We start from the raw sequence: 25,781 nt of genomic DNA, 5'->3' as shown, positions 1-25,781 counted from the left end.
CAGCCTGTCTCCGTTCCAAGGCTGAGAAGCTGTATCTCAAGAGGCAGAGCCTGGCTTCAGCCACACACAGAAAGAAACCCCCCCCCCATGTTGTGTGCATGTCCTCCCTACAGAGAGACAAGGCAACATGGGGGGAGGGGTGTGACTCCTTGAGAAAACGTTTTTCTTTCTACTTGACTATGTTCTAACTCTGAGAAAACAATTATATTTCATGAATTTTTCAAGTGTGATCCTACCACTATAAAATCTGATAGAAGTTTTTTCTCTAAAGAGAAAAATAAATTTTTATAAGCCTAGTCAGATGTGTATACACACAAAAAGCAAATACATTTTATATGTCCATGTATCATGTAAGTCAATGTTCGATTTACCTTCCTCTCCACCTTCCTCTGTCTCCTTGCATCTTGCTGCTGCTGACTAGCCTGCCATTAGTAATACCCCCAATACAGAACCAACGGAAATGGCCATCAAAAATGGGTTGTTCAAATAAATCTGATGTCATAAGTCCATTTAATGTCAATGTTTGCAGTCTCTTTTCTAATCCTGACCCTGACCTTAACTTTCTCTGGAAGCACAAAGAAGAGGCCTTATGCAGCATGTCACAAAACTCAATGCTCTGCAAACATTGCAGAATGCTTCGCTGAGAAAACGGCAGTTGTCCAGCGAAAGCCACTGGCGGCCAAGCCTAAGCCAATGCGTCGAAGCTAAAAACAATCTTGCCACTTTTTTATCTGCTTCCAGGTTTTCCATCCTGACCCTTTCTCAGGCACCATTCAGACCTCCAAGAGGGCTGAACCAACTCCTGGACTGCCCAGCATCCCGCCCTTCCCTGCAGAAAGATCAAAGGGTTCCGTACCAGGCTTCGGAAACGGGGGGAATTCCCCTTTAAAGTACTCCCGCTCTAAGACATGAACAAAGAGGACTCCGGCGGATGGGTACACGTTCCGGTCAGACTGTACCTTAGAGAGAATGGTGTACACTGAAAAGGGAGGAAAGAAGAGAGACAGAGAAGAGGTGAGTGAGACACGCTGGCTGGAGGGGGCAGCCCCAGGCTCGTGCATTCGCTATTTCCGTGGCGTCCAGATATCTGAGGAGAGAAAAGCGACATGCCGAACATATTGGTTAGTGACATTATAGCCTGTTTAGAACAAAAGCCCTGGGAGCCCTCGAGGCAGTTTGGGCATCACCAGGCCAGGCCAAGCAGCCCCTGGGCGGGAGGAGACAGACGTCATAGACCCCAGGATACATTGTAGCAGCCCGCTCAGGATAAGTTTCTAGCAGGGCCCAAACCTTTGGCCCTTTTTCCTCGTCTCCAGGCAGCAGGCTTACCTCCAACAAGGCAACACGGGAATTGTTACTAGCTCCTACTCTCTTCTGTCTTTAAAGGGTTGCAAAGCATTTCCTTATGGAAAAATCTGACCAGATTTTGCAACTGGGGAAACCGAGGCTAGTTCCAAGTCAGGGACACAGGTGAGAAATAGCAGATCCATCCAGGGTGGGAGCCCAGGCTCTGGGACCCCAAATCTAGTGACCCATCCCCTGGGCTATAGTTAGGGCTTTCAGTCCTTAATAGCAAAGACATAAAACATACCAGACGCAGTCATGCAGTCAAAATAATGGCCTTGTCTTGCAAAGGAACAAGAGACCCAAGTGAGAGCACACGGAGCCACAGACACCAGCCCACATGCTCCCTTGAAGTAGGACTTCGCACTTGCTCCATTACGCCCAGAAACAAGCTGCTTTTTTGCTGTTTCCTGGCCAGAATACATTTTCCCCAAGACCCCGGCCTTCAAAATGCTTAGCAAAAGGTGCAAGAAAGCTACCTGGCCGGCAAGAGCGTGACCTTGGGAGAGCTGCTCCGCCCCGCCCCGCCCCCTCAGCCACTCCCACAAAAAAAATGCCTGGGCTTTGAAACCAATCAGGGAGCTGTTGCACGTACAGCAATGTGACCCAAAGGGCTCGCGCTGCAGGTGCCTCAGGCAGGCCCCAGCTCCTGAAGCCACTGGGGGCAGCTCTGGAGGAAATTAGCTCTTGAACATCCAGGAAACTACTGGTCAAGTGCAGCTTGTTTATTTCCACGGGCTGAAGCATCCCTGATGATAGCAGTGTTATGTCACTGGTCTAAGAATCTCCTAGGAGCAAACTCCTTCTACCGATGCAAATTCCACCCTATCTGCAGTTTAGAGTCTTAGAAAGATGCTTAGAACAATGATCGTTTAACTGACTTGCCCATGTGGGTAGGGATCCAGGGTCAGCTCTCTCCCCACCACACTACACTGCTTCTTGAGGTATATATTCATATACCTGAAGAAAACCAGCCCACGCTCCCTGGAGGTGCTGGCTCCTCATTTTCTGGGGACAATTCAGCATCAATAGAACCCAAGGCCCAACAGCCATGGGACAGCATCGGGCATCAGCTCTCCTGTACTGCTTGGAAGCACCTCGGGCCAAAGAAGGGCAAGATAAAGTGGCTCCTTCACCTTTTGCCATGGGTCAATAAGCCTTCTAAGAGCAGGTACTCTGCAAGGAAACTCTTCAGCTTTTGGCTTCGTTGGCCTTGAAGGCACATTCCGAAAATCTCGTGCAAACCACACTTGAAGAAAGTCACTTCCCCAACACCTCACTGGTCCATAGCTTTGGAAAGTACACTGTCAGGGTAAGACAGCCCCAGACCCACTCACTGCCCCAGGCATAGCTGGAGGTCTTCCTCAGAGAGTTTCCATGTGGGGACTTCCCTCTATCCCACAAATCCTCAACAAAAAGAACAGGCTCATAGGTTACAGCTGGGAAGAAACTGGAGGATCCTGAAGCCAACCTGCTGCAATCCCCTCCTGAGTCAGGTCCCTCCCCTGCTCAGGCCCCTGCAATGGCTCCCTATGGCCTGGAGGAGATATGGTGACACTGGCCTTGCACAAGGCCCCCCATACCCCAACTCTGGGCCATCTTCTCCAGCTGTCTCCCTTGCCAGGAACAGTCTTCTTCCCCATCTCTCTCAGACTTCTTTCAAGTCCCAGCTTAAATTTCACCTCCCACCCTATGTTTTCCTGATTCCTCCTTCATCCCTAGGCCTTTCCTCTGTTGGTTACCTCCAGCCTGTTTGTAAGTACACTTTTTTTCACTGGTTGTTTTCTCCCATCAGACTATAAACTCCCTGAGAGCAGGGCTTGTCTTTTGCCTTCCTTTGCATCCCCAGCACTGAGTACAGTGCCTAGCACACTGTAGACACAATGTTTAGTGACTGACTCCTCCATTTAATAGATGAGGAAACTGAGGTAAAATGAGTTTAAGTGGCTTGCCAGGCAGGCAACCCTAATTCATTGAAATAAAAATAACCACCACAATCCACAATTCCTCTAACCCAAGGGGGAAATCACAACAGCCTCCCAAAATAGAACTGGAAAGATTCCAAGTCGAATCCCCATCTGTGCCTGCAGACTCATGACAGAAAGCTGACTTCTTCACAATGGTGGCTCAAGGCCAACCTACCTCTTTCTTATTTCAGTGCCAGGCCTGAGATAAGTCATTCTAGGTCTGGTCCAAATGCAGCTCACCCACACCTAGACTGTGGTGGCCCAAAGAGACCACTGCCACAGAATCACCTTTCAGCCACATGTCATGGCTCTACCATACTCAGCCCAGAACCTCCTGCATCCAGCCCCTCTTCCCAATCCCACTCTGTCCAGGGCCTCCTCCCTAGTAGCAGTCCATCTGAACCACCTCTCCACTGTCCTTCCTCCAATGCATCCTTCTTTCTCATGCATAGACATGGTCATTTTACTACTCATCTGCTCACTTCTCAACCCTCAACTGAAGTGGTCCCTCCTGGATTCCCAGGGGAATGCAACAGAGCACACCCTAAAATTCAGCAAAGTATCTCCCAGGATTTTGTGCTGTCGATGTAGATGTGATGAAGTGGGCTAAATAACGGTGTCATTGGCCTAAATCAAGATTAAAGTTAATACAGATAAATATCAAGTCCTACACTTGGATTAAGTGTTAACAGTGCAGGGTGGAGGAGAGCCATGCCAACTTCCATGTGATCTGGCCAGCTCTTGCCTTCTATCTCTCCTCCCCTTCTAGGCTAATGCCTTGTGAAAGCCATCTAGGCTCTCTGCCTCCACTTGCTTTCCAACATTTAGTCCCAGAAGAACATGGCAGGCGCTTAAGAAATGTTCATTAACTGACTCCTTGTAACTCCATTTGCTTCTGATTTCACCAACTGAAACTCCTCTCTCCAAAGTTACCATTCCTCTCTTCCCTGTTAAATCTTTTCTCCAGTCTTATCATTCTGGGCCTCTCTGCAGACTTGGACACTGGCGATTGCTTTTCCGGGGCTCTGTCCTGTCCAGGTTTTTATGACCCTGCCGTGTCTTGCTTTCTTGCCTGTCTGATGGCTGCTCAGTTTCCTCTGCTGGATCTTCATCCAGGTAATGCCTCCTCACTGTGGGCATCCCCCAATGATCTGTCCCAGGCCATCTTCTCTTCCTCCCCGATGCTATCTTGCTTAGTCTCACCAGCTCTCAAGGAATCAACTCTCATCCTTATGAAGAGATACTCTGATCTAGTTATCCAGTCATAACCCCCCTCCTGATTTACAGTCTCACATCACCAGCTTCCTTTTAGGTAGCTTGAACTGAACGTTTCAAACTTCACATGTCCAAACCTGAACTCAGCATGCTTTTACCCAATACCCGCCCCTTTCCCAACCTCCCAGTAACTATCTAGGGGACCACCGTCCTCCCAGTTACCTAGGCTTGCAACCTCAATGTCAACCTTCCCTCCTCATGCCCTCTGTAATACTAAGGAGATTGAAGAGCTTTCCTGCCCATTAATAAGCCTCATGTGGAGCCCATTAAGGGAAGCTTGCTTAGGGGAGGTTGGCTTATAGGAAGGCTCTCACACCTTTTACTAATTTCTAACTAGGCACTGAGTCAGGAGGGTTGTGATGCCGTCCTGGGGATGCCTGTGTGGTTGCTGCCACACCCTCTCATCCCTTGTAAGGAAGGTAGATTTTAGTGTGTGTAAAGTGGCCTTTTGTTATTATTTCTTAGAGTTCAGTTTCCCAGGATCCATAGCCACAGCAATCTCTTGTTCCCAAGTATTAGATATGAGTTTGACAGTTATGGCTCAAAACATCTCCACCACACTTGCGCAGCACTGAATAATGTTACATAATAGAAACATCCACTGCACCTTAGAGGTGAGGTACAGGGGTTGGGTGCACAGGAGCTGTGTGTGCCTTGATCCACCCCCATCAAGGCAAGGGGGAATCTGTGTTTGCCTCAACTGGCCCCCACTGAGGCTTGAGGGGATTTAGGGGAAGCACCACTACTGCCTGTCTCGAATGACCCCATTGAGACCCAGGGGTAGCTGCCCCCCTTCTCGCCCATCCCTCTGAGAAGAGTGATTTGGGATTGCTGTGGGATTTTGTCCTCCCATGATCAACAATCCTCTTCTGACAAAACTAAACTAAACTAGGGGTGGCTAGGTGGTGCAGTGAATAGAGCACCGGCTCTGGAGTCAGGAGGACATGAGTTCAAATCCAGCCTCAGACATTTAACACTTACTAGCCGTGTGACCTTGGGCAAGTCACTTAACCCCAATTGCCCTGCCCTCCCCCTCCAAAAAGAAAAAAAAACTAGACTAGAATAAAGTAAGATTATTAACCCCTTCTTAGTGTCTTTCCTACCTGACCAGATCAAGAGTGAAGCTGTGCTAGCAGCCCTCCTGTGTGCTGTTTATCTGTCTTACACCCTTCATACCCAATCTGTTGTCAAGGCCTGCCAAGTCTATCTTTCTAACATCTCTTCAGTATGCCCCCTTCTCTCTCTCCCGACCTTGCTACCACCCTAGCTCAGGCCCTCATTGCCTCACACCTGGGCTGCTGCAAGAGACTGTAGGCTGGCACCTGTGCCCCATCCTCTACTCAGCTGCCCAGTGGCCTTTCAAAAGGTCTGAGCATGTTCTCTCCCCCCACACACAAAGCCTTATCTTCCTACCTTCAGGAACAAATAGAAAATCCTCCTTCCTTATACTTCCCTCCACTCTGTGTATCCTGTGATCTAGTGACAATGGCCTTGCGGGAGCTCACACAGGCCATTCCATCTTTCAGTCTCTTGCCTTTCCACTGGCTGTCCTTCACACCTGCAATGCCCTCCCCCTCACACGTCCTCCTGCCTGATGCCAAACAAAGCCTGTCTTCTCCAGGAAGCCTTTGCTACTCCCTCCAATGCCACCTAAGCCCCTCAGTTCCCCGAGCTGTTTGTCTGTTCTCTCTGATGTCACCTTACATTTACACAGTCATTTCAGTGGTCTTTCCCACCAGGATATTCGCTCCTTGAGGGCAGAGATCACATTTGTCTTTCTGTCCCCAGGAGTTAGCATAGTGCCGGGCAGTCATCACCCGCTAAATGCTTGTTGCTGCCTGACTGGAGAGTCACTGCTCCTCCATTAACAGCAAATTAGATAATACTGAAGAATGAAGAGCCAGAAAACACTTGTCTACCACAAACAGGCTTGCTCTCTACATTTTCTTATCATACTCATAATTCTGTGGGCCCCTTGAGCAGACAGGTAGCTAGAGAAGCCCTCCGAAAATTGAGTGAGTGAGCCTTCTCTTTATATCTGGGACAGGAGCTAAGATGGGCTGGGAGAATGCAGTTTTAGCACAGACACTGTCGAGCTTTTTAAGCCCCATTTTATTCTGGCTACCATTTGGGTTGGTTTAGAAGTTGGGGAAACAAAACTGTCTAGTTAGGCAAGGTCCACATGACAAGAGGGGATGAGAAATCAGAGACATCTTAAAGGATTATTTAGGATAGAGATGGGTGGGATAGGGCAGAAGCCCACAGAACAGCACTGCCATTCTGAAAATGATTCAGGAAATGAAGGTGGTTCACCTCGAATATCCCTGAGTAAATGACCACCAAAGGCCCAAGACCTCTAGGGGTTGGTCCATCCTTGGGGGAGCCCAGGCAGAGGGTGGGCACCCACTCTCCCTCTAGCATGACAACCCCATCTTTCTAAGGGAAACAAAAGTGCTGAATGTGACAGGAATTAAAACCCCTTTCTTGGGAGGTTGATGCTGAAATTCAGCTCCAATACTTTTAAGAGCGGATCCCAGGAACGATTTCCCGACAGGGTGCAATTCCCTGACTGCAGCATTATGGCAAGCACACAGTGATGTTACTTAGCTTTGACCAGCACTGACAAAGCAAAAGCAGTTTGTGCACAGGACAGTGATTCTGTGCAGAAAAAGGCAGGAGCTACCGCAGGAAGAAAGATGAGGTTAAGAACACAGAGGACCGAAGGTTTAGAAGATTAGGAAACAGACGTTATTCTTTCCCGAATGATTTCCCATTTATGAAGAAACCACAGATGTAAGGGGAAAAGCGGGAGGAAGTGGGGAAGCGGCTGTGCCACTGACCCTCGCCGGGGGCATGTCGCCACCTGGACTCACCATCGCTCTGACCAGCAGCCGCCTTTCTGCTGATAACAAAACTGTTGGCTTGGTTTGTTTTCCAGTTAACTGTCTCATCTGCGCCATCCGCACTGCTTAATACAAAAGCTTTTCAGAATAAAACAAATGCACAAAAAAGAATGAATTCTGGTCAAATCAAAAGCCATTCCCACAGATAAAGCACAGTTAGCTGGGGGCCCTCATAACCCAGCTGGTATGTCTTCACTTTTGCATCAGATCTTGAAGTTTTCAACATCACATAATTTACTGTGGACATATTAAATTTCATGCTATTCATCTCAAATCTATTTCCATATTTCTTAGTATTCTTTACCCAAAGGAGAGACCAAAGTTTCAGAATTCAAACAATTTACTTTTTTTTTTTTGCATGAATGTAAAACTCTCCAAACTCCAGTCTATGCAGACAAAGAAAACATTCAGCATGTACCCGTTTGTAAGAGATGGTTTTAAAAAAACCCAAGTATTCCCATTTGCCTTCTGGCTGAATTTGAACTAACGCCAATGGTTCACTCAATACACAGCCCTACTGTGCAAAGTTCCCTGACAGCCAGCGACATGTGTAAAGTCAAGGGTGAGTACCCAGATGAAGTATTTCCTAAGTTCTCATCTTGCTTCCAGGTTTACAAGTGCTTTTTTTTGCCTCAACTCTATGAGGCAGATGAGGGAACCAAGGCTCTGAGCCCCTCAACTAGTGAATATCCTAGTTGGGATTTGAAGTTGTGTTGTCTGACTCCAAAGCCAGGGCTCAATCCATATGCATCTCTACCAACCTTTTTTGTTTGTTGGTTGGTTTTTTTTTGGAGGGGGAAGGGCAGAGCAGTTGGGGTTAAGTGACTTGCCCAAGGTCACATGGTTAGCAAGTGTTAAGTGTCTGAGGCTGAATTTGAACTCAGGTCCTCCTAACTCCAGGGCCAGTGTTCTATTCACTGTGCCACCTAGCCGCTCCCCTACCAACCTTCTGAAGATGTAACAGGACCAAGAAAGGAACAAAAAAATTTCCTGGAGAAACATCATCACAGGAAGACCCTGTCCCTTGGGATTCCAAAAGGAGCTAACACTCCAGAATGAAGAGGCAGGCAGAAAAATTGGACTGTGGCTGCCCAGAGGGCACATCTCCTGGCCAGAATCTGGGGCCTTAATCGGATGGGTGTCCCTAGAGCCATGAAAACAAATGGAAGGGGGAGGATGCTTCCAACTCTTCCCACGAGTGCTGCTGGGTCAGACTTCATGGTCTTTCTTAGCAGAGGCTGGTGGTGACACACTACATGTCTAACAGATGATGACCAGCTGGTCCAGTTCTCCAGGGCTCATCTAGCTGAAAGTTCTGTTAAACTTTCTGGGAATGCATGGGAATGAAGGCTGGATTCTTCTGTGCATCCATAGTAGGAATGCATGCCCATTCCACACCACCCCTCAGGAACCCAAAAGAAAATCTATCAGTTTTTAGATTAATCAAAAGACAACCCTGAATTCCTTAGGAACTTACAAAACACTGGGGTGCTGGGACTGAGGGCCAGAGAGGCTGGCCTTCATCTAGTTCAGGGAAAGGACTGTAGGAGGTTCTGTTATTGTAGCCAATGTAACATGATGTGCATTGATTGAGTGACTACTGTGTGCCAGGCACCACAGCAGGCCCTGGGGATCCAATGAGGCTAGGGAACAGGGAGAGGCCATCTCGGGGGCTTCCTCTGAAGGGCTATAGATAGCCACTGTATTAAGTGATGCTGCGCTCCACGGCTGGGCCCGCACTGTTCAGTGTGGGGCTGATGCTTCCTCACTGCTGGCTGGGCTGAGCTCCAGGTTCTCTGATCACCCAAAGTGGACTGGGTCAGAATGGAATAAGTGCAGAAACAGCACAGAGACTTTGGAGTCAGGATTCTCATAACACATTTTCAAAATTATCTGAAAACAATTTTATGTGACTTGACTCTTCCTTTAAAAAAAAATTTACCTGGACTGTTAACACAGAGCAAATTATCATTTCACAAAGATAATTCTCTCTTTCTTTTAATCTAAATTTCATAGCAATTCAAACAGATACCAAAGGGGAATTCTTGCCCTTAGTGCAAAATAGAAACATGTCCATGAAGGCTGATAAGTTCTAGAACAAAGACACTGAAGAGAAAAAAAAAACATTTTTTTTTCTTCTGCCAAACAAAAACTTTGTATATGACTGATAAGGCTGAGTTTATCGTTTGTTGTTCTGAAATTTGTTAGGAATGACCTTGTTGGTAATGAGCTTCCCTCACTTGAAGTTGGCAAGGAAAGGATGGTCTGCCTGCCTGTCTGCTCCAGGTTGATGGGCTGTACGAGAAATGTTGGTTCAGGTACAGGGATCAGGGCACCCCCTAAGGCTCCTTCTACCTCTGAGAGTCCAGGATTCTGTGTCTCCAAATTGTCACAGATTCTGTATTTTTATGGTTACGAACACAGAAAAATAAAACCTATCTCATGCCATTGGGGGACTTTATTGAGGGAAGCAGGACAGCAAATGGAAGAAGGAAGAGAGGGGAGAGAAGCAGCACATCGTACACACCAGAGGCTGGTTAACAAAAAGCATCACCCCAACCTTCCAGACATCCAGTACAATCCTGGTAGAGAGAGCCGTGACTGCAGCGCGGGGAGAATGACTGGGGGCATCTCCCCTGAAAGTGTCACTCTATCATCATCCCCCCAACGAATGTGTTTACCAAACTGATTTTCACCCTAGAAAAGATTCAGAAAACCTAAATCTGCAAAAAAGTCAGTGAAATTTAAGCTTCGAAAAGGAAGGGACAGATTAATTATTTTTGTCTTTGTATTTCTCTGGTGCCTGGTACACAGTAGTCACTTAATGTTTTCTTTATTGTTTGAAGTGCCCATTTCATTTGATTGGATTTAATTTTGTACACACAGATTTAACTGTATTAATACATTTTATTTTTATATTGTCTATACTTCCCAACATTTCCCTTTCCCTAACCCCTCCCAGAGGGGCATGCTGCCCCCCCTCAACAAAAAATAAAAAGGAAGAGAAAAAAAACCATTTAACTAAGCTAACCAATATACTGGCACCAGTCTCACATGCTATGCAGCGTTGCCATGGTCCCCGACCTCTGCAAAGCAGAGGGAGGGGCCTTCTCACATCTTGTCTCTGGGCAGAACTTGGAGGTTTTCATTTTGCAGCATTCAGCTTCAATCCCCAAACAACAAGTGATAGAGCTATGCCCTAACCAACGGCCACCTACTTTGCCAAACCTTCATTTTCAATCAAACCTTCCAAATGTGATGGAGTGAAGGCCAGGAGAACATAGAGAACAGTCATCCTACCCTGTAGAATGATACACAAAGTAGGCAGTAACTTTCTAAGCAATGGGGAATTGATTTTTCTGAAAACAGATGCAATAACAAGTAATTTCCCATATTTAAATACAGATGTAAGGTATACCAGCCCTTTAAGATAAATGGAGGTGTTTCATAAAGAAAAGAACAAAAAATGTCTTTGTAAAGGAAGAGATTTTTAGTTATTGTCAAATGATGTGGGATATTGCCACTGTTATGGAAGAACATTTTGATTTCTAAGAAGCATAGACAGATCTTTACTTTAACACACACACACATACAAAATGTGTGTATGAAGAAACACTGCTATCAGATGGTATTTGGACAGGTATGGAGAGAAAAAATTCTGTGGTGTCAAAGCTCTCCCCTCAAATCTCTGAGTGACCAATAAAGAATGATGTCTTAATTGTGTGGGAAAAGAGGCAGACCAAGATCTTTTATTCATTAGAGAGATCTGAGTGTAGAGAAGCAGTTTCCAGGGTACCAAAAATAGAGAGAATTATGTGGAGGACTTCAAAGCTGCAAAGCAGGATGGTTTTTGTTGTTGTTTAGTCATGTTTGACTCTTGGTGACCCCCTCAGGGGTTTTCTTGGCAGAGACACTGGAGTGGTTTGCCATTTCCTTCTCCAGTTCATTTTACAGATGAGGAAACTGAGGAAAACAGGGTGAAGTGACTTGGCCAGGGTCACACAGCTAGGAAGTGTGATTTGAGGCCAGATTTGAGCTCGGGAAGAGGAGTCTTCCTTACTCTAGGTCCAGTGCTCTGTCCATTGCACCACCTAGCTACCATAAGCATGATGGTATATCAGCTAATTTGCATATACCTGGCTTATCATTATAGAGGGTAAAGCTTTTAAAATGGGATCCACATTTGGAGACTAGGGTATGATTAAAGTGCAGCCTTCAGAGAGTGATGGTTCATGAAAGAACTTGAAAATGTTTTGTCCCAGTAGAGAAGAGGGGAGGACAGCCACTGTTGGCCAAGGGTAGCCCAGAGCACTGGGAGCGGGAGGTGGAGGATCTCTGCAGAGTGTGCTGTGCTCTCCGCAGCCATCAGGCACTCTGCCAGTGCTCTGGTCTGACTGGACAAGAGCCGGTCCTGGTCTGTATTGGCCAGAGACAGCCAGCTGGATGACAGAGACACTGATCCAGCTTAAAGACAACTGATATCCTCTTTAAGAGCTAACAGTTTCTAAATGTCTTTTAAAGGGGATTATTAACGGAAGAGCTTAAAAATACTATTTAGGAGAGAGAGAAGAAAACAGCATTTCTCTCTGACAAGACCAAGACCCGCTGAGAGAGGTTTGGGAGTAAAACAGTGAGCCGGGATGCAGTTTTGTGAGGAGCAGATGTCCCTGAATGGGCCTGAAACCCTAGAGACCCAGCTCTGAGTTACCCCAAGCACCTGAACTTTCCTCTGTTAGGGACTCTCCCCCAGAGCTGCTGTATGCCTTGGCAGCAAAGACTGGTTTGGTTTCATATGTGGATCAAGATGGATTTTATTATGTATTAATTTAATAGATTAGCATCTGTTTTGTTTTTTTGTTTTTTTACTTTAAAAGGGTTGTCATTGTGTTTGGCTGTGTAACCGAACTGCCTCTCCGCAAAACCATGTACCTGTGACTGTTGAGCTTTGTCTAGGCTTTAGTAGACACAGTGTGACATCGAAATCCAGCCGGCAGCATCAAGGTGGGGCCAAGCTCCCAGGAGGAGCCCCACTGTGCTCTGCCCTCACAGACTACACCAGGACTCTGGGCTTGGTTGGGGGCACCTGGATTTAAGAAGGCTATAGAGAAGCTAGGGAGCATCTAGAGGAGAGCCCCCAGGATGGGGAGAGGAAGATGAGGTGCAGGAACTGGAAATGTGTAGACTGAGGAGAAGACTCCTTGTCAAGGGTCAAGGGAGAGGGACCTTGGGAACTGTCCTTTTATAGAGGAGGAACCCCCAAGGGCAGAACCGAAATCCTGGAGAGAACGTGGGGTTAGGTTTGCAGGCTTGACATGGAAAAATGGGTCTCAGCATTGTGCCAACTGCAAATCCAACAAACAGATTATGTGTCTAACAAAATCAACAAAAACACTGGGTAAGACAGGGCTAAGGACAAAGCCTCATGGCACTCTACTTGGGACCCCTAGACGGTCAAACAGCCATTCATCAGCAGACTGATTACAACTGCGTAATCTATGATGTGGCTTCCCAGCACTAATGTCAAGGGTCAGCATTTAGTAAGCACCAACTATATGCCAAGCACTATGCTAAGCACCAGGAATACCGAGAAAGGCAGAACTTCAGTCTAGTGGAGGTGAAAAGCATAAAGAGAAAAAAGTTCATATAAGATTATGCAGCATAGATGGAAGATAAACTGAGACAGGAAGGCACCAACAATGAGGAAGGCTTAACAGAAATCAGAGAATCCAGGAGGCAGACGTGACAGCCCAGGCAAAGGCTGGAGTGGGGAGATGGGTGCTGTGCTTCAGGAGCAAGACGGATGTCAGTGTAGGGAGAAAGCAGAGTGGATGCAGAGGAGTGAAATCTAAGAAGACAGGGTTGGGAAGAGTCTGGCTGGGAAGGGCGCTTTGAACACCAAAGACAGGATTTTATATTGACTCTGGAGTTCACTGAGCAGGGAGACAAGATGCTCAGACCTGTGTTTGGTAGCCAGAGGCTACTGGGACTGGAGTAAGGCAAGGGCTGAGGCAGGGAAACCGAGCGGTTGAGGATGGCGATGTCCGAGGAGGAGGTGATTAGGGCACGTGCCAGGGTGGGGAGCAGTGTCAGGAGATTTCTCCTTTTGACAACAGGGTCAATGTCACCGGCAGAGTGGAGGGTGACCCACTGGTTTGGAGTCTGCAGGATGGGAAGCTGGCTGGTGGCACTTTTGACAGCCATGGGAGAGGGAGGAGGAGGGGAAGATGTGGAGGTGATGTGTGTGGAGGTAACAAGCTCAGTTTGGGACATTCAATTTGAGATGTCTGTGACATGGCCATTTGAGAGAGGTTGGGGGAACAAGAGATGGAAGAATCATCTGATGATTACGAAAGCTGTGAGGGCTAATAAGATCACTAAGTGAGTGGGCAGTGAGGAGAAGAGGGTCAAGGCCATCAGACCATTTTCTGAAACCACGGCACTCTGTTGATACAGTATCCCCTGGACCCACCCACCTGGCAACCATTTCCTAAAGGGGAAGTGTGCCTCCATAGTTCTGAAAGGCAACCCTCTCTAAAGCCCCAATTATCAGCTGTCAGCTGTCAAGTGCCCACTTAATTAGAATTTCAGGTACAGTTCTAGGGCACAGATCAGAACGAAACAGTCCCTGCCCTCAAGGAGCTTATAGGCTCTCCAGGGAACTGGACACACACCACTAAGGAGACAGAAGAAATCATCCCAAGAAAACATAAAGTAAGCTCAGGGGTTCAGAAAGCTACAAGAGCTGAACTCTGGAGGGAAGTTAAGGGTTCCACAGGGTGAAGAGGGAAGGCAATTTAGGCAAGGGCTAAATTCACTTCTTTCTGTGAAGGTGCTGACGGGGGAGGGTCAAACCTGCTTAGCAGGGGCGGCTAGGTGGCGCAGTGAATAGAGTACTGGCCCGGCCCTGGAATCAGGAGGACCTGAGTTCAAATCCCACCTCAGACACTTGACACACTTACTAGCCGTGTGACCTTGGGCAAGTCACTTAACCCCAATTGCCCTCCAAAAAAGCAAAAAAACAAAAACAAAAACAAAACCTGGTTAGCATCAAATTGCAGCCCACACTATATCTTCAGGCTTTGCATTGCAAGGTCTCTCCAAAGACTTTATGGGCCTTTGTGCCAATAGTCTGGGTCCTTAGCATGGGTAAATCTGGGCACATATCTACTTTCTGGAGCAGGCCATGAGACTTATACTTTAAACAGCAGGACAGTAGATAGGAATGTAGCTCCGTGAAAGGAATAGGGCCTGAGAAGGGCTTTGTGGGAAGAGAAAAAAGAACAGGAAAGCATGTATGGGAGAGGAGAGGGCTGAGATGGGACTACAGGGCTTCTCCTGTCTGCCTGGACAAAAGTTAGAGTTGGGATTTCATGGCATGGGGCATACTGGTGTGGAAACGCAAAATGGAAGCTGGTTTGAAACCTGGACTTTTAGGGAGCTGCCTACAAGCTTGTCATGCTTGTTCAGGGTCACCCAGCCTGTCTGTGCAGAACCAAGGTCTTCTGACTCCGAGGCCAGCCCTTTAGAAACCACCCCCAGAGCTGCCAACTCTCCTCTGAACTAACGATTTTAGAATTCCTGATTTCTGACAAATCCCATTTTCTTCTGTTCTTTTGGTATATTGGTTGGTATTTTCATTATCAGTGGAGATGAAGGTAACAATTAAATAAAATTCTGACAAAGCAATCAGTCCCAACTCTTGACCAAGTGGGATTTTAAGAGCATATAATTCATCTGGAATCGCAAAACCTCTAAAAATTTTCCAAGCTGTAGCTGTACGGACCATGGAATGTTCTTCCATAACTTCTAAATGGGGAGTATTAGCAGACTAATATGTCTGTGATAGTGAAGAGGAAAAGGCCAGGAAAGACACTGAGCTGAGGACAATTTCCCTTATACACCCTTCCATTGCTGCAGACAAATTAGGGTCTCCAAGACTTTTAAGTGCACACACACTATGCTGCCTCCATTCAAATGACACTTTAATAATCATAAGAATGAACACTGGTCCTTTCAAGTTTGCAGAGCACTTTACACACATCAGCTTGATCTGAGTATCATAAGAGCTTTGGAAGGAAGGTGCAACTATTATCCCCATCTTGTAGATAGTGAAACTGAGGCTGAGAGCATGCTTTGCTTGGAATGACTCCAGTTCCAGCTCTTCATGCACTGTGGTCCCGTAGCAGCCTTCAACGGTTCCAAAGAAGAATGAAATTCATTTTGGATACAGCAAAAAAAAGAAAAAAATGTGGGCATAAGATTAGATGTCAATTAGAAGATGGCATGAGACCATGGGAAGGTGCTTCTTTCCTGAGAACACCAGACTCATCCAGAGACTTTCTCTTGCATCTCTGAGGACTACGCAGCAGTCTTTGGCTGAGCATTCGATTTACTGACCACGCAATAAATCAATCCTGCCAACATGGAGTGAATTCCTAACCCCGCAGAGCTCTGTCAAGGCTTTGGAAGAAGGGACCACATGTCCCCTGGTCTAAAGGTCTAATAAGGCCATTTGCACAAGTGGTTCTCTTTGTTAGAGAAAAGTTTGTTCCTTTGTGGAGCTTGGGGAAGTGGACCTGAGCAGGCTGACGGCTCCCAGGGAAAGGGACCTCACCCTTCCAAGGGGTGGTGTCCCTCCTCAGGCTACCTTTGGCTTTTGTTGAATAAAAGGTCAGCACATCTGGCCCCACTTAAAGGGTCAGATTCCTTATGTGGAAAAGAAATAGTCAAGACAGGCAGATGCCCTTCGGTCTGAAAGTTGCTGATCTTAAGAACAGACAACATCAATAATTGTGTCTGTTTCCCGAGTTTGTATTTTCCTTCTTTTTCCATCAAGTGGTTGGTGAGTTCTTGAGTTTCCACTGCCTTCAGACCCTCCTCCCTTCATGGCAGCTACCTAGGAGAGGGCTGAGCTGTGCTACTGAGAGCAGGCCGCTCAGCTAATTCCCAGGAGAGCTCTGTATCTGCACAGGACGAGGCACAAGGTAATGGCAGGAACTCTTCAGAGAAAGCTTAGCAACCCTCCTAAGGATGAGTGTGGCTGTACTTCCCTAACCCAACCACCACCAAGAGCTACAAATTCTAGAGGAAAAGCACTTTTTTTTCATTCTGACAACCTTATAAAGAAAGGCATCTCAGGTCTTTGTAAAAGCACTTTGTCACTGGGTGATCTATAGTTATGAAAGAAAAATCACCCTGCCAATATTGAGAACAAATTAGACTCTCTTCTGTATTGAAAACAAATGGTTCAATGTTAATGGAATGATGTGATGCATTTTTCTTCAGCTTTCAAATGGGAAAGGGGCTTCCTCTATCTTATAGAACATAAGCTCCCTGAGTATTAAGGATGTTTACCATTTTTATCTTTGGATACCTCCTAACCCAGCCCAGCAGGGTGCCTTTCACCTAGGAAGTTCCAAATAAAGAAATACTGAATTGAGTGGAATCTTATGGGACCTTTCCTTAACTTTAGTCAGTCCATTTCTCCATTTTAGCTTCATTCAATAGCCACACAGCAGAATTGTGGCAATCCCAATCCCACATGTAATGACCCTACTGGGAGGTGTGCCTGTATCACCCAGAATGCAGAGATGAGTGCCCTCAAAGCTGCTCTCTAGGACACACCCCCCAAATGCCCCAAGACCCTCCTTCTGATCCAGTCCCAACCTGTCACTTTAATCCTTCCTTTGCTTGCTCACTTTGTCCCACTGGGGAGGGCTGTTCTGGTATTAAGACAGAAATGGTTTAAAATGCCCACTCGCTGATTGAAGCCCCACCTGTAAAATTGTGAAGCCCTCTTTCCCTGGGGTTTTTTCTTCTCCCTCAGTCTCAGATTCTAACAAACTTGAGGGCCACTGCCCATGTCATTCAGTAACAGTAAAAATAACACAAGTCACAGACATTTAAATAATGTATCAACTGGGAAGAAGGTCACAGACAGAATCCCCTTGTGCCTTGGGAAAGCTGGGCAGAGAAACTGGACTGGAAAGAATTCCTCTCACCCACTGACAACTGACAAGTCCTCCAACACTCTGGAACCACAGACCAATCATTTTGTTCTTTTCAGAACACAGTTAGCCCAGCTCCTCTCACTTCTCAGAAATGGCAGTTAACTGGCTCTCCTCAAAGCAGAAATGAGTCGAGCGCCCCTCAGAAGGGCCGTTACAACTGCTCGGGAAATTCTCCTCCGAACTGATGTTAACTCAGTTCGGTTCTCATAAGGAATGGAAGGGTTAAACCAGGTCTAGACTTCCACTCCAAAAGGCCAGTTCTCTGTTCTCTCCATGGATCCCCTTAGGCTTTCTCTAGAAGATCAGTTAACTGTCCAAGTCTCTCTCAGACTCTCTTCCTCATCCTCTCTGAGTGCTACATACAAACTCCTTCCAAGACTACAATTAACTCTTAGTCTCTGCATTTTCTTAAAACCACAGAAACTGTAACCAAAGTCTCTGAGGGAGGGACTCTGAAAGATGGAGTGTTCAGCATGTTATTAACATTGCTGCCAGCAACTGGATCCACCCACATGCTGCCAATCACTTCTTGAGAAGCTTCAATGGAAATGTGTTTTTAGTTAGCTTTTCTCCCACTTCTATTGTGAATTCTCAGTGTCCATGATCCAAATAAGAAAAAGGGGTTCATTTGAAAATGTGGGAGATGTCAACCACAAAGCGTGTCTGACCTAGTAAAGTGAAGCCCTTCCACAGGGTGGGAAAGAATGCATTCCAGGCATGGAGGATAGGCTGTGTGAAGGGACAGAGGTAAGAAATGGTGAGTTGCGTGAGGAGCAGCATTGGGTGCAATAAGAAGGTGTGTTTGGTTGACCCACAGGACACAAGAAGGCAAAGAATATACAATAAAGTTGTACGATCTTTGAGGCTTAGGAAGGCTTTAAATAGCACAAAGGGAGATATGTATCTGCCTGTAAAGGTGATAGGGAGCCTTGGGAGCTTAGTGAGCAGGGGGACAACATGATCACACTGATTTTAATGGGAAAATATCCAATAAATTAGACAAACCATTGGTTAGATTAAAAAAAAAAGAAAATGAACTTACCAGCATCAAAAATGAAAAAGGTGAATGCAACACCAAATAAAGATAAAAGTAAAGCAATTATTGGGACCTATTTTGTCCAATTATATGCCAATAAAATGACAATCAGTGAAAATGAATGTTTACAAAAATACAAATTTCCCAGATTAACAGAAGAGGAAATAGAATATTTAAGTAGCCTAAACTTAAAAAAAAAAAAAAAAGAAAAAGAAAGAAAGAAATTGAAGCAGCCACCAGTGAGTTTCTAAGAAAAAATTCACAGGGCCAGATAGATTTGCAAGCCAATTCTACCAACCACTTAAAGAATAATTGATTCCAAAACTATTTGAAAAAATACATATAGAAGCCCTGTCAAATTTCTTTTATGACACAAATATGGGTTTGATACCTAAACCAGGAAGAGCAAAAACAGACAAAGAAAACTGAAGACCAATTTCCCTAATGAATATTGATGCAAAAAATTTAAACAAAACACTAGCTAGGTGATTAGAGCAATATATCATGAAGAACATACACTATGGCCAAGTGGGATTTACGCCAGGAATGTGGGACTGGTTCGATATTAGGAAATCTAAAGGCAAATTGAACAAATTAATAAACAACAAAAATCATATGATTATCTCAATAGGTGCAGAAAAGACTTCCCATTCCTGTTTAGAACACAGGAAACCATTGGAATCACAGGAGCTTTTCTTAAAATGATAAGTAGTATAGTTCTAAAACCAAGAGGAAGCATTTTCTGTAATGGGGATACACTAGAAACCTTCCTAATAAGATCAAGAGTGATGCAAGAAATCTATTATCACCACTATTATTCAATATTGTACTAGAAATGCTAGCTATAGCAATAAGGCAATAGAAAAATAAATCAAAGGAAACGGACGAGTAACAAGGAAACAAAACTAATGCTCCTTGCAAATGATATGATGGTATAGTACCCTGGAGTACTATGGAGTACCCTGGAGAATCAACTAAAAAACTAGTTGGAACAATTAACCGCTTTGGCAAAGTTTCAGGATATAAAATAAACTCAGGTAAACCATCAGTATTTCTACATATTACCAACAAAACACTTTACACAAAAATAAAGACAGATCTAAACAAATGGGGAATTATTAAATGCTCATGGATAGGCCATGTCAATATAATAAGAATTACAGTTCTACCTAAATTAATTTACTTACTCAGCATCATATCAACCAAACTAATTTTAGTTTTATTCTTTATAAATAAGAATTACAAATTAGTATGAATGTATTATAAATAGAATTATAAAATATCAGAAAATATATTTATAATGTACTAAATATATTATAAAATGATAATTAGAATTTATGGGTAAATTATAAATAAATTAAAATTATTCATAAAATCATTTATACAATTATTTCATGGAGCTAGAAAAATAATAAAAGTCATCTAGAAGAACAAAGGTCAGGAATATCAAGGGAATCAATGAAAATAAATGTAAAGGAAGGTAGCCTAGTCATACCAAATCTCAAACTGCATTACAAAGTGGTAATCCTCAGAACCATCTGCTACTGGGTAAGAATAGAGTGGCAGAACAGTGAACTAGATCAGTTACCCAATATACAGCAGCAAACAGCCATACTAACCTAGTGTTTGATAAGCCCAAAGGCTCCAGCTTTGAGGGCAAGAATTCACTATTCAACAAAAACTGCTGGGAAAACTGGAAAGCAATTTGGCAGAAACTAGGCACAGACCAACATATCTCATACCATATGCCACAATAAGGTCAAAGGGAATCCATGATTTAGTTTGTTAATGTTGTTAGGGTAAAACCAGGGGATCGTGGAATAGTTTACTTGTCAGATCTATGAAGAAGGGAAGAATTTAGGACCAAACAAGAGACAGAGAGGATCATGGGAGATAAAGTAGATAAGCTTAATTGCATGAAATTGAAGTTTTTTTTTCATAAACAAAACCAAAAGTATCCAAAATGAAAAGGAAACTGGGGGGGGGGGGATTTTATAGCAAGTTTATCTGATAAAGGCCTCGTTTCTCAAATCTATATGGAACTGAGCCAAATTTATAAAAAAAATAAGAGCCAGTCCCCACCTGACTGATAGTCAAAGGATCTGAAGAAGGACTTTTCAAAAGAAGAAATCAAAACTATCTCTAATCATATGAGAAAATGCTCTATATCACTAATTATTAGAGAAATTCAAATCCAAACCACTCTAAGGTACCACCTCACATCTAAAAGATTGGCTAACATAGCAAAAAAGGAAAATGGCAAATGCTGAAGGGGACGTGAGAAAATATGGACACTGATGCCCAGCTGGTGTAACTGTGAACTGATCCAACCATTCTGCAGAGGAGTTTGGAACCATGCTATAAAAATATGCCTATTTTTTGACCCAGCAATACCCTACTAGGTCTGCATCCCAAAGAGCTCAAAGAAAAAGGACATAAATGTACAAAAAGATTTATGGTAGCTCTTTTTGTGGTAGCAAACAATTGGAAACTGAGAGGAAGCTCATCAATGGGACAGTGACTGAACAAGTTGTGGTATATGATTGTGAACAAATACTATTGCATTGTAAAAAATTATGAAAGGGATGGTTTCAGAAAAAAATCTGGGAAGACCCATATGAACTGACGCAAAGTGAAGTAAGTAGAACCAGGAAAATGTTAATCACAACAACAGCAATACTACAATGATAATCAACTGTGAATGACTTAGCTACTCTGATCGATACAATGCTCTGAGGCAGTTCCAAAAGACCCACGATGAAAAATGCCATCCACCTTCAGAGAGAGAGCTCATGAAATCTGAGTGCAAAGTGAAGCACATTTTCTCTTCACTTTCTTTACTTTTCTGGCTTTCTATCCTTCAACATGGCTAATATGTAAATATGTTTTAATTTTTTCACATGCATAATGTGTATCATATTGCCTGCCTTCTCAATGGGTAGGGGAGGGACTAGGAGGAGGGTGAGAATTTGGAACTCAAAACAAAATGTTAAAATTAAAAAAAATTTTAAGTAAATGGGAGGTGAGAAAGTAGAAGTCAACAAGTGAGACAGTTTATTTCTAGGAGTTTGAAAGGGAAGAAATATAAAGGTTGATGAACTGAGGGAAGAGTGGTGCCAAGGGAAGGTTTTCCCCAGGATTGAGGAGATGTGAGCATGTCTAGAGGCAGCAAGGGAAGGAGACCATGGGGAGGGTGAACATTAGAGAAAGAATAAGCTCCAAACAGATACATGACCTAAATGTCCAAGCTCACACCCTAAAAATAGGAAAGAGAATCAGCTCAAGTATCTTCCATGGCTGCAGCAAAGAGGAGAATTCTTAATCACACGATAGTGAGAGGTCAGTACAAAAGGTAAAAGATATTACTTTGATTGCATGGAAGTATAAAAGCTTTTTGCAAGCAACAAATTCAAAGCAATTAAAGCACAAAGCGAAACTGTTAGGGGAGGAAAATATTTTTGCACCAGATGTCTCTGACAAGTACCTGATATTAGAAGAGCTGTAGGAAACACACACACACACACACACACACACACACACACACACACACACCCATGCCCACAGTACTGAGGGTCAACATTTCCCAATGGACATCATCTACCCATTGGTCAAAAGATATGAGCACAGTTCTCAAAAAAATGAACATTTTTAACAATCTATGAAGAATGCTACAAATCAGTAATACATGTGAATCAAACCAACCCCATGAGTTCACCTCACAGCCAATCAGCAAATTGGGAAGATAATAAAGGATAGAATTAGTTGATACTCGAGGGTGCTGTAGATAGATGAGCACAGTAATACGCTGTTGGTGGAACTGAATTGTCCCAACCACTTTGGAAAGAAGTTTTGAATTGGCCAATAAAGTGACTGAAATATCCATATCCTTCGACGCTGAGATCCTACTCATTGCTCGGGGGGGGGGGGGGCGGGGGGGAGGGTGAGGGTTAGGAAGGGGGGGGGAGGGGGGGGGGGGGGGGGGGAGGGGAAAGAAGAAGGAGGAGGAGGAAGAGGAAAAGGGAGGAAGGATGGAACGGAGGCCTCATTTACAACAAAATATCCTTTGCAGGACTTTTTGTTGTACCATAGAACTAGAAACATAGTTGACCCCCACTGATCGGAGTATGGAAGAAATAATGTGATATTATTGACCATAAGAAATAATGAATTTGAAGAATTCAGAGAAGCCAGGGGAAACTTACATGAACTGATACAGAGTGAAGGAAGCAAAACCAGAGAAACAACACACACAAATTAAATGAACTTCATTCTTCCTCCCTCCACATACCACCCCCCATCCCTGGGGCAGGAACTGCGCTTGGCATATGACAGCCTCATATGCTGTCAAGACATGGTCCAGTGATGGGTTGGTTTGGCTGAATTTCTCCCCACCCCTCTCTTTTTTTTCTTTTTTTGGTCTTTGTTATGAGGGATGGCTTTCTAGGGAGGGAAGGCAGAAGATGATCTCCAATTCTCATTATTTCAAAATAATGTGTTGAATAGAGCACCGGCCCAGGAGTTAGGAGGACCAGAGTTCAAATCCAGCCTCAGACACTTAACACAAAAAACTAGCTGTGTGACCTTGGGCAAGTCACTTAACCCCAACTGCCCTCCAAAAAGCAAAATAATAATAATAATAATGTTGATCTAAGGACAAACGATCAATAAAAACAAAAAAAAAACCCAAAATAAAGAAAATGAGGGCATGTGAGGGAGTGACAGGAAGGGAGGAAGCTCCTGAAGAAGATGGGCGGGGATGACCTGACCCAAGAGAATGGCTCTTGGGAAGTGCCTCTTCCACAGAAGAGAATGAAGGGATGAAGCTGCCATTCTCACCTCCATTTCTTCAAAGGTGGTAAGGTCTTCCCTGGGCACAGACAGGGAAGTGGTGATAGACAAGAAGGTTTGAAACAGATGCTGTGGGAACTATGATGGAGAGCTGGCCAGCAGAGAATAAGAGGACTGACCTATGCCAGGGAGGACCAAGGGGGCACATCAGATAAGCCCAGTGTCAGAGAAACCCAGAGATAAGGTTTGGAGAAGGCAGAAGGTACAAGAACCATGGATGGTGTCCTGTTGAACTGGTTAAGCACAGCAAGGCCAGAGCAGTAGGGCATGGCCCAGTGAGGCAGAGAGCATGAAGGGTCTGGAGACTGAAAAGGGTGAGGCCCAGGGAGAATGGAGGGAAAGAAGGCTGTCATCACACAGGAGAAGGTCAGTGCTCTGGACTATGGCCAAAGGACACCGGAGAAATGGAGGTTAAGTTCGAAGTGGGACCATCCCTATGGACTGCAGGAGGCTGACACACTGAGGAGCTGGGGATATCACCATGTATGCTGACGTCCCCAACATAAGGGCAGTGGCTGGGGTGCATAGGGAACCTGGGAGCATAATGGCTGACAACAGCTACTAGGGTCTGGAAAGCTGGATGAAGCAAAGCTGGGAAGGAGGTCACGGAGTGAAGGGAAGTTGGGGTGGGGAGGCCTGCCATTGCCCCCAGGACTGGTCCAGTATATGAGAGGGTGTTAGGAAGGAGAGAAAACAATCTTCATACTAAAGAGGGTGGGTCACAGGAACAGGGTCATAGGGGAAGTGAAAGGGTCAGAGGGAAGCCCAGTTAGTCAAACAGAGGCCAAGGGAAGTCTTACAGGATGGATGGGGTTGAGGGATGTTCAATCCAAGCAGTTTAATTAGGTTCTCAGGAATTCTATGGGGATCCAGATTGGATTGGATTATTTGTTTTCCTTATTTCCTGACCAAGAGGAAGATTGTGTGTGCGTGTGCACACGCGTGTGTGTATGTGGGCAAATGACAAGATTACCAATGTAAGAAATTACTTGAAAGATGTAAGAAATAACTAGTCTATCTAGGGTTCTAAGACCTTGTGATGATTAATGGGGCAGGACTGGGCAGAGTTAGAGTCATAATCACCAAACTCCCTGGGCTGAAATGGCAGAAAGAAACCCTAGAGTCACATGGGCTGTAACACCAAGCCTGCCCCTCAAGGGCCCAGCCTCTGGGATGAGATCTTTAAGAGATTCCCAAGAGTTTGGCCTAACCATCCACACAGGAAAGACTAAGTGGATAAAGAAAGTAGACCTTCTGCATTATAATTCTGTTATCTTAGGAACCATGCCCAACGTATGTTGGAATAACAGGTCTTCTTAGGTCTTCCATGGGCCACACACAGTGGGCAGCTCTCTGAAAACCCAAGCAAAGGGTGAGACCTGAGCCGATGAAGTGAGAGTGCCCCAGAGGGCCCAGGAAGGCCGGCCTGGGGTACAGGCAGCCACTCCAGGGGCCAGGGCAGGGCTGTGGAAGTGGGTGCCAGCAGTGTGCATGGGAGGGCTGAGGTGGGGCAGGGTGGGGAGTGTTGAGAGAGAGACTCCCCAGGACCCACTGGCTCCTGAGTTTATGCTGTAGCCTCAGAAAGGGAGGGGTAGAAGGAGGAGGGGGTGGGAAGAAAGGCGGACGCAGCAGCTGTAGCGCTGGAACGCGGAGGGGGGAGGTTCATATTTTTCATCACGCGTGGGTGCCACGGCGAGGGGAGGGAAACGGGTCCCCGGGGAATAGGCCTGGGAAGAGAGAGAAGGGTCGCCACAGCCCCCCTCCCCCCAGGGCTGTGAATATGGAGGCCCCTCCTGGGGAAGGGTTGGGGCTGAGTCGCCCGTCTGACCCACGCGGGACACGGGTGGGGTGGGATCCCGCTTGGCCGCCCGTCTTCCCCACACACCCCACCCCGTCCTTCACCGGGGATCCTGGGGGGTCGCAGACGCACCTGTGAGCAACAGCAGGGCGGTGGCGGGGCTCCTGCCCACGCAGCGTCCCCCCCCTGCTCCTCCGCGCGCCCGCAGCATCTTCCTCCTCAGTCTCGGCTCGGGCTCAGCCCAGGCTCCTCACCGCCCTCGGCCTCGCTCAGCCCCGCCCGACCGGGCTGGTCTTGCTCTCGGCCTCCTCCTGGCGGTAGCCCACGACGTTGCAGAGCTCGCCGGCCCGCCCCGCCCCCACCAGCCGCCTGTGCTGCAGCAGCCCGGCCCGGCGGGCGGGGGAGGAGCGGAGCCGCGCCTGCGCGCTAGCTTTCTTGTAGCCCGCCCCGCGCTCTGCTCTGCCAGACGGAGTTGAGTCTCGCCTCGTGCAGTCGCTTCTCCCGACGCTCCTGCCGCCTGCGCCCCCCGGACTCCCCAGCCACTCGACCGCCCGCTCCCACCCGCGCCTCCCCAGGGGCCGGCCCGGCGCCAGCCTCGAG

General features: G+C 45.9%; 1 protein-coding gene across 3 annotated transcripts in view; it reads right to left on the bottom strand.

The window, feature by feature from the left end:
• Window positions 1-25,482, bottom strand: part of SGCE (sarcoglycan epsilon) — a 54,790-nt gene extending 29,308 nt beyond the window's left edge. For 2 of the 3 annotated variants that reach the window (XM_069094489.1, XM_069094490.1), the window contains exons 1-3: window positions 25,314-25,482; window positions 7,460-7,567; window positions 857-979 (exon numbers count right to left, since the gene is read on the bottom strand). In XM_069094489.1, the coding sequence (XP_068950590.1) occupies window positions 857-979; window positions 7,460-7,567; window positions 25,314-25,392 (310 nt within the window). In that variant the 5' untranslated portion in view covers window positions 25,393-25,482. The remainder of the gene's footprint in view (window positions 1-856; window positions 980-7,459; window positions 7,568-25,313) is intronic. The other variant, XM_069094491.1, reaches the window with a different exon arrangement.
• Between the last annotated feature and the right edge of the window lie 299 nt (window positions 25,483-25,781).

This window comes from Petaurus breviceps, unplaced genomic scaffold (genome assembly GCF_028583685.1).
Source record: "Petaurus breviceps papuanus isolate PSGF00001 unplaced genomic scaffold, PetGlider_PUasm1.0 218, whole genome shotgun sequence".
Lineage (NCBI taxonomy): Eukaryota > Metazoa > Chordata > Mammalia > Diprotodontia > Petauridae > Petaurus > Petaurus breviceps.
Note: the sequence above shows the minus strand (reverse complement) of the source record. Positions and strands in the feature narration are given on the sequence as shown.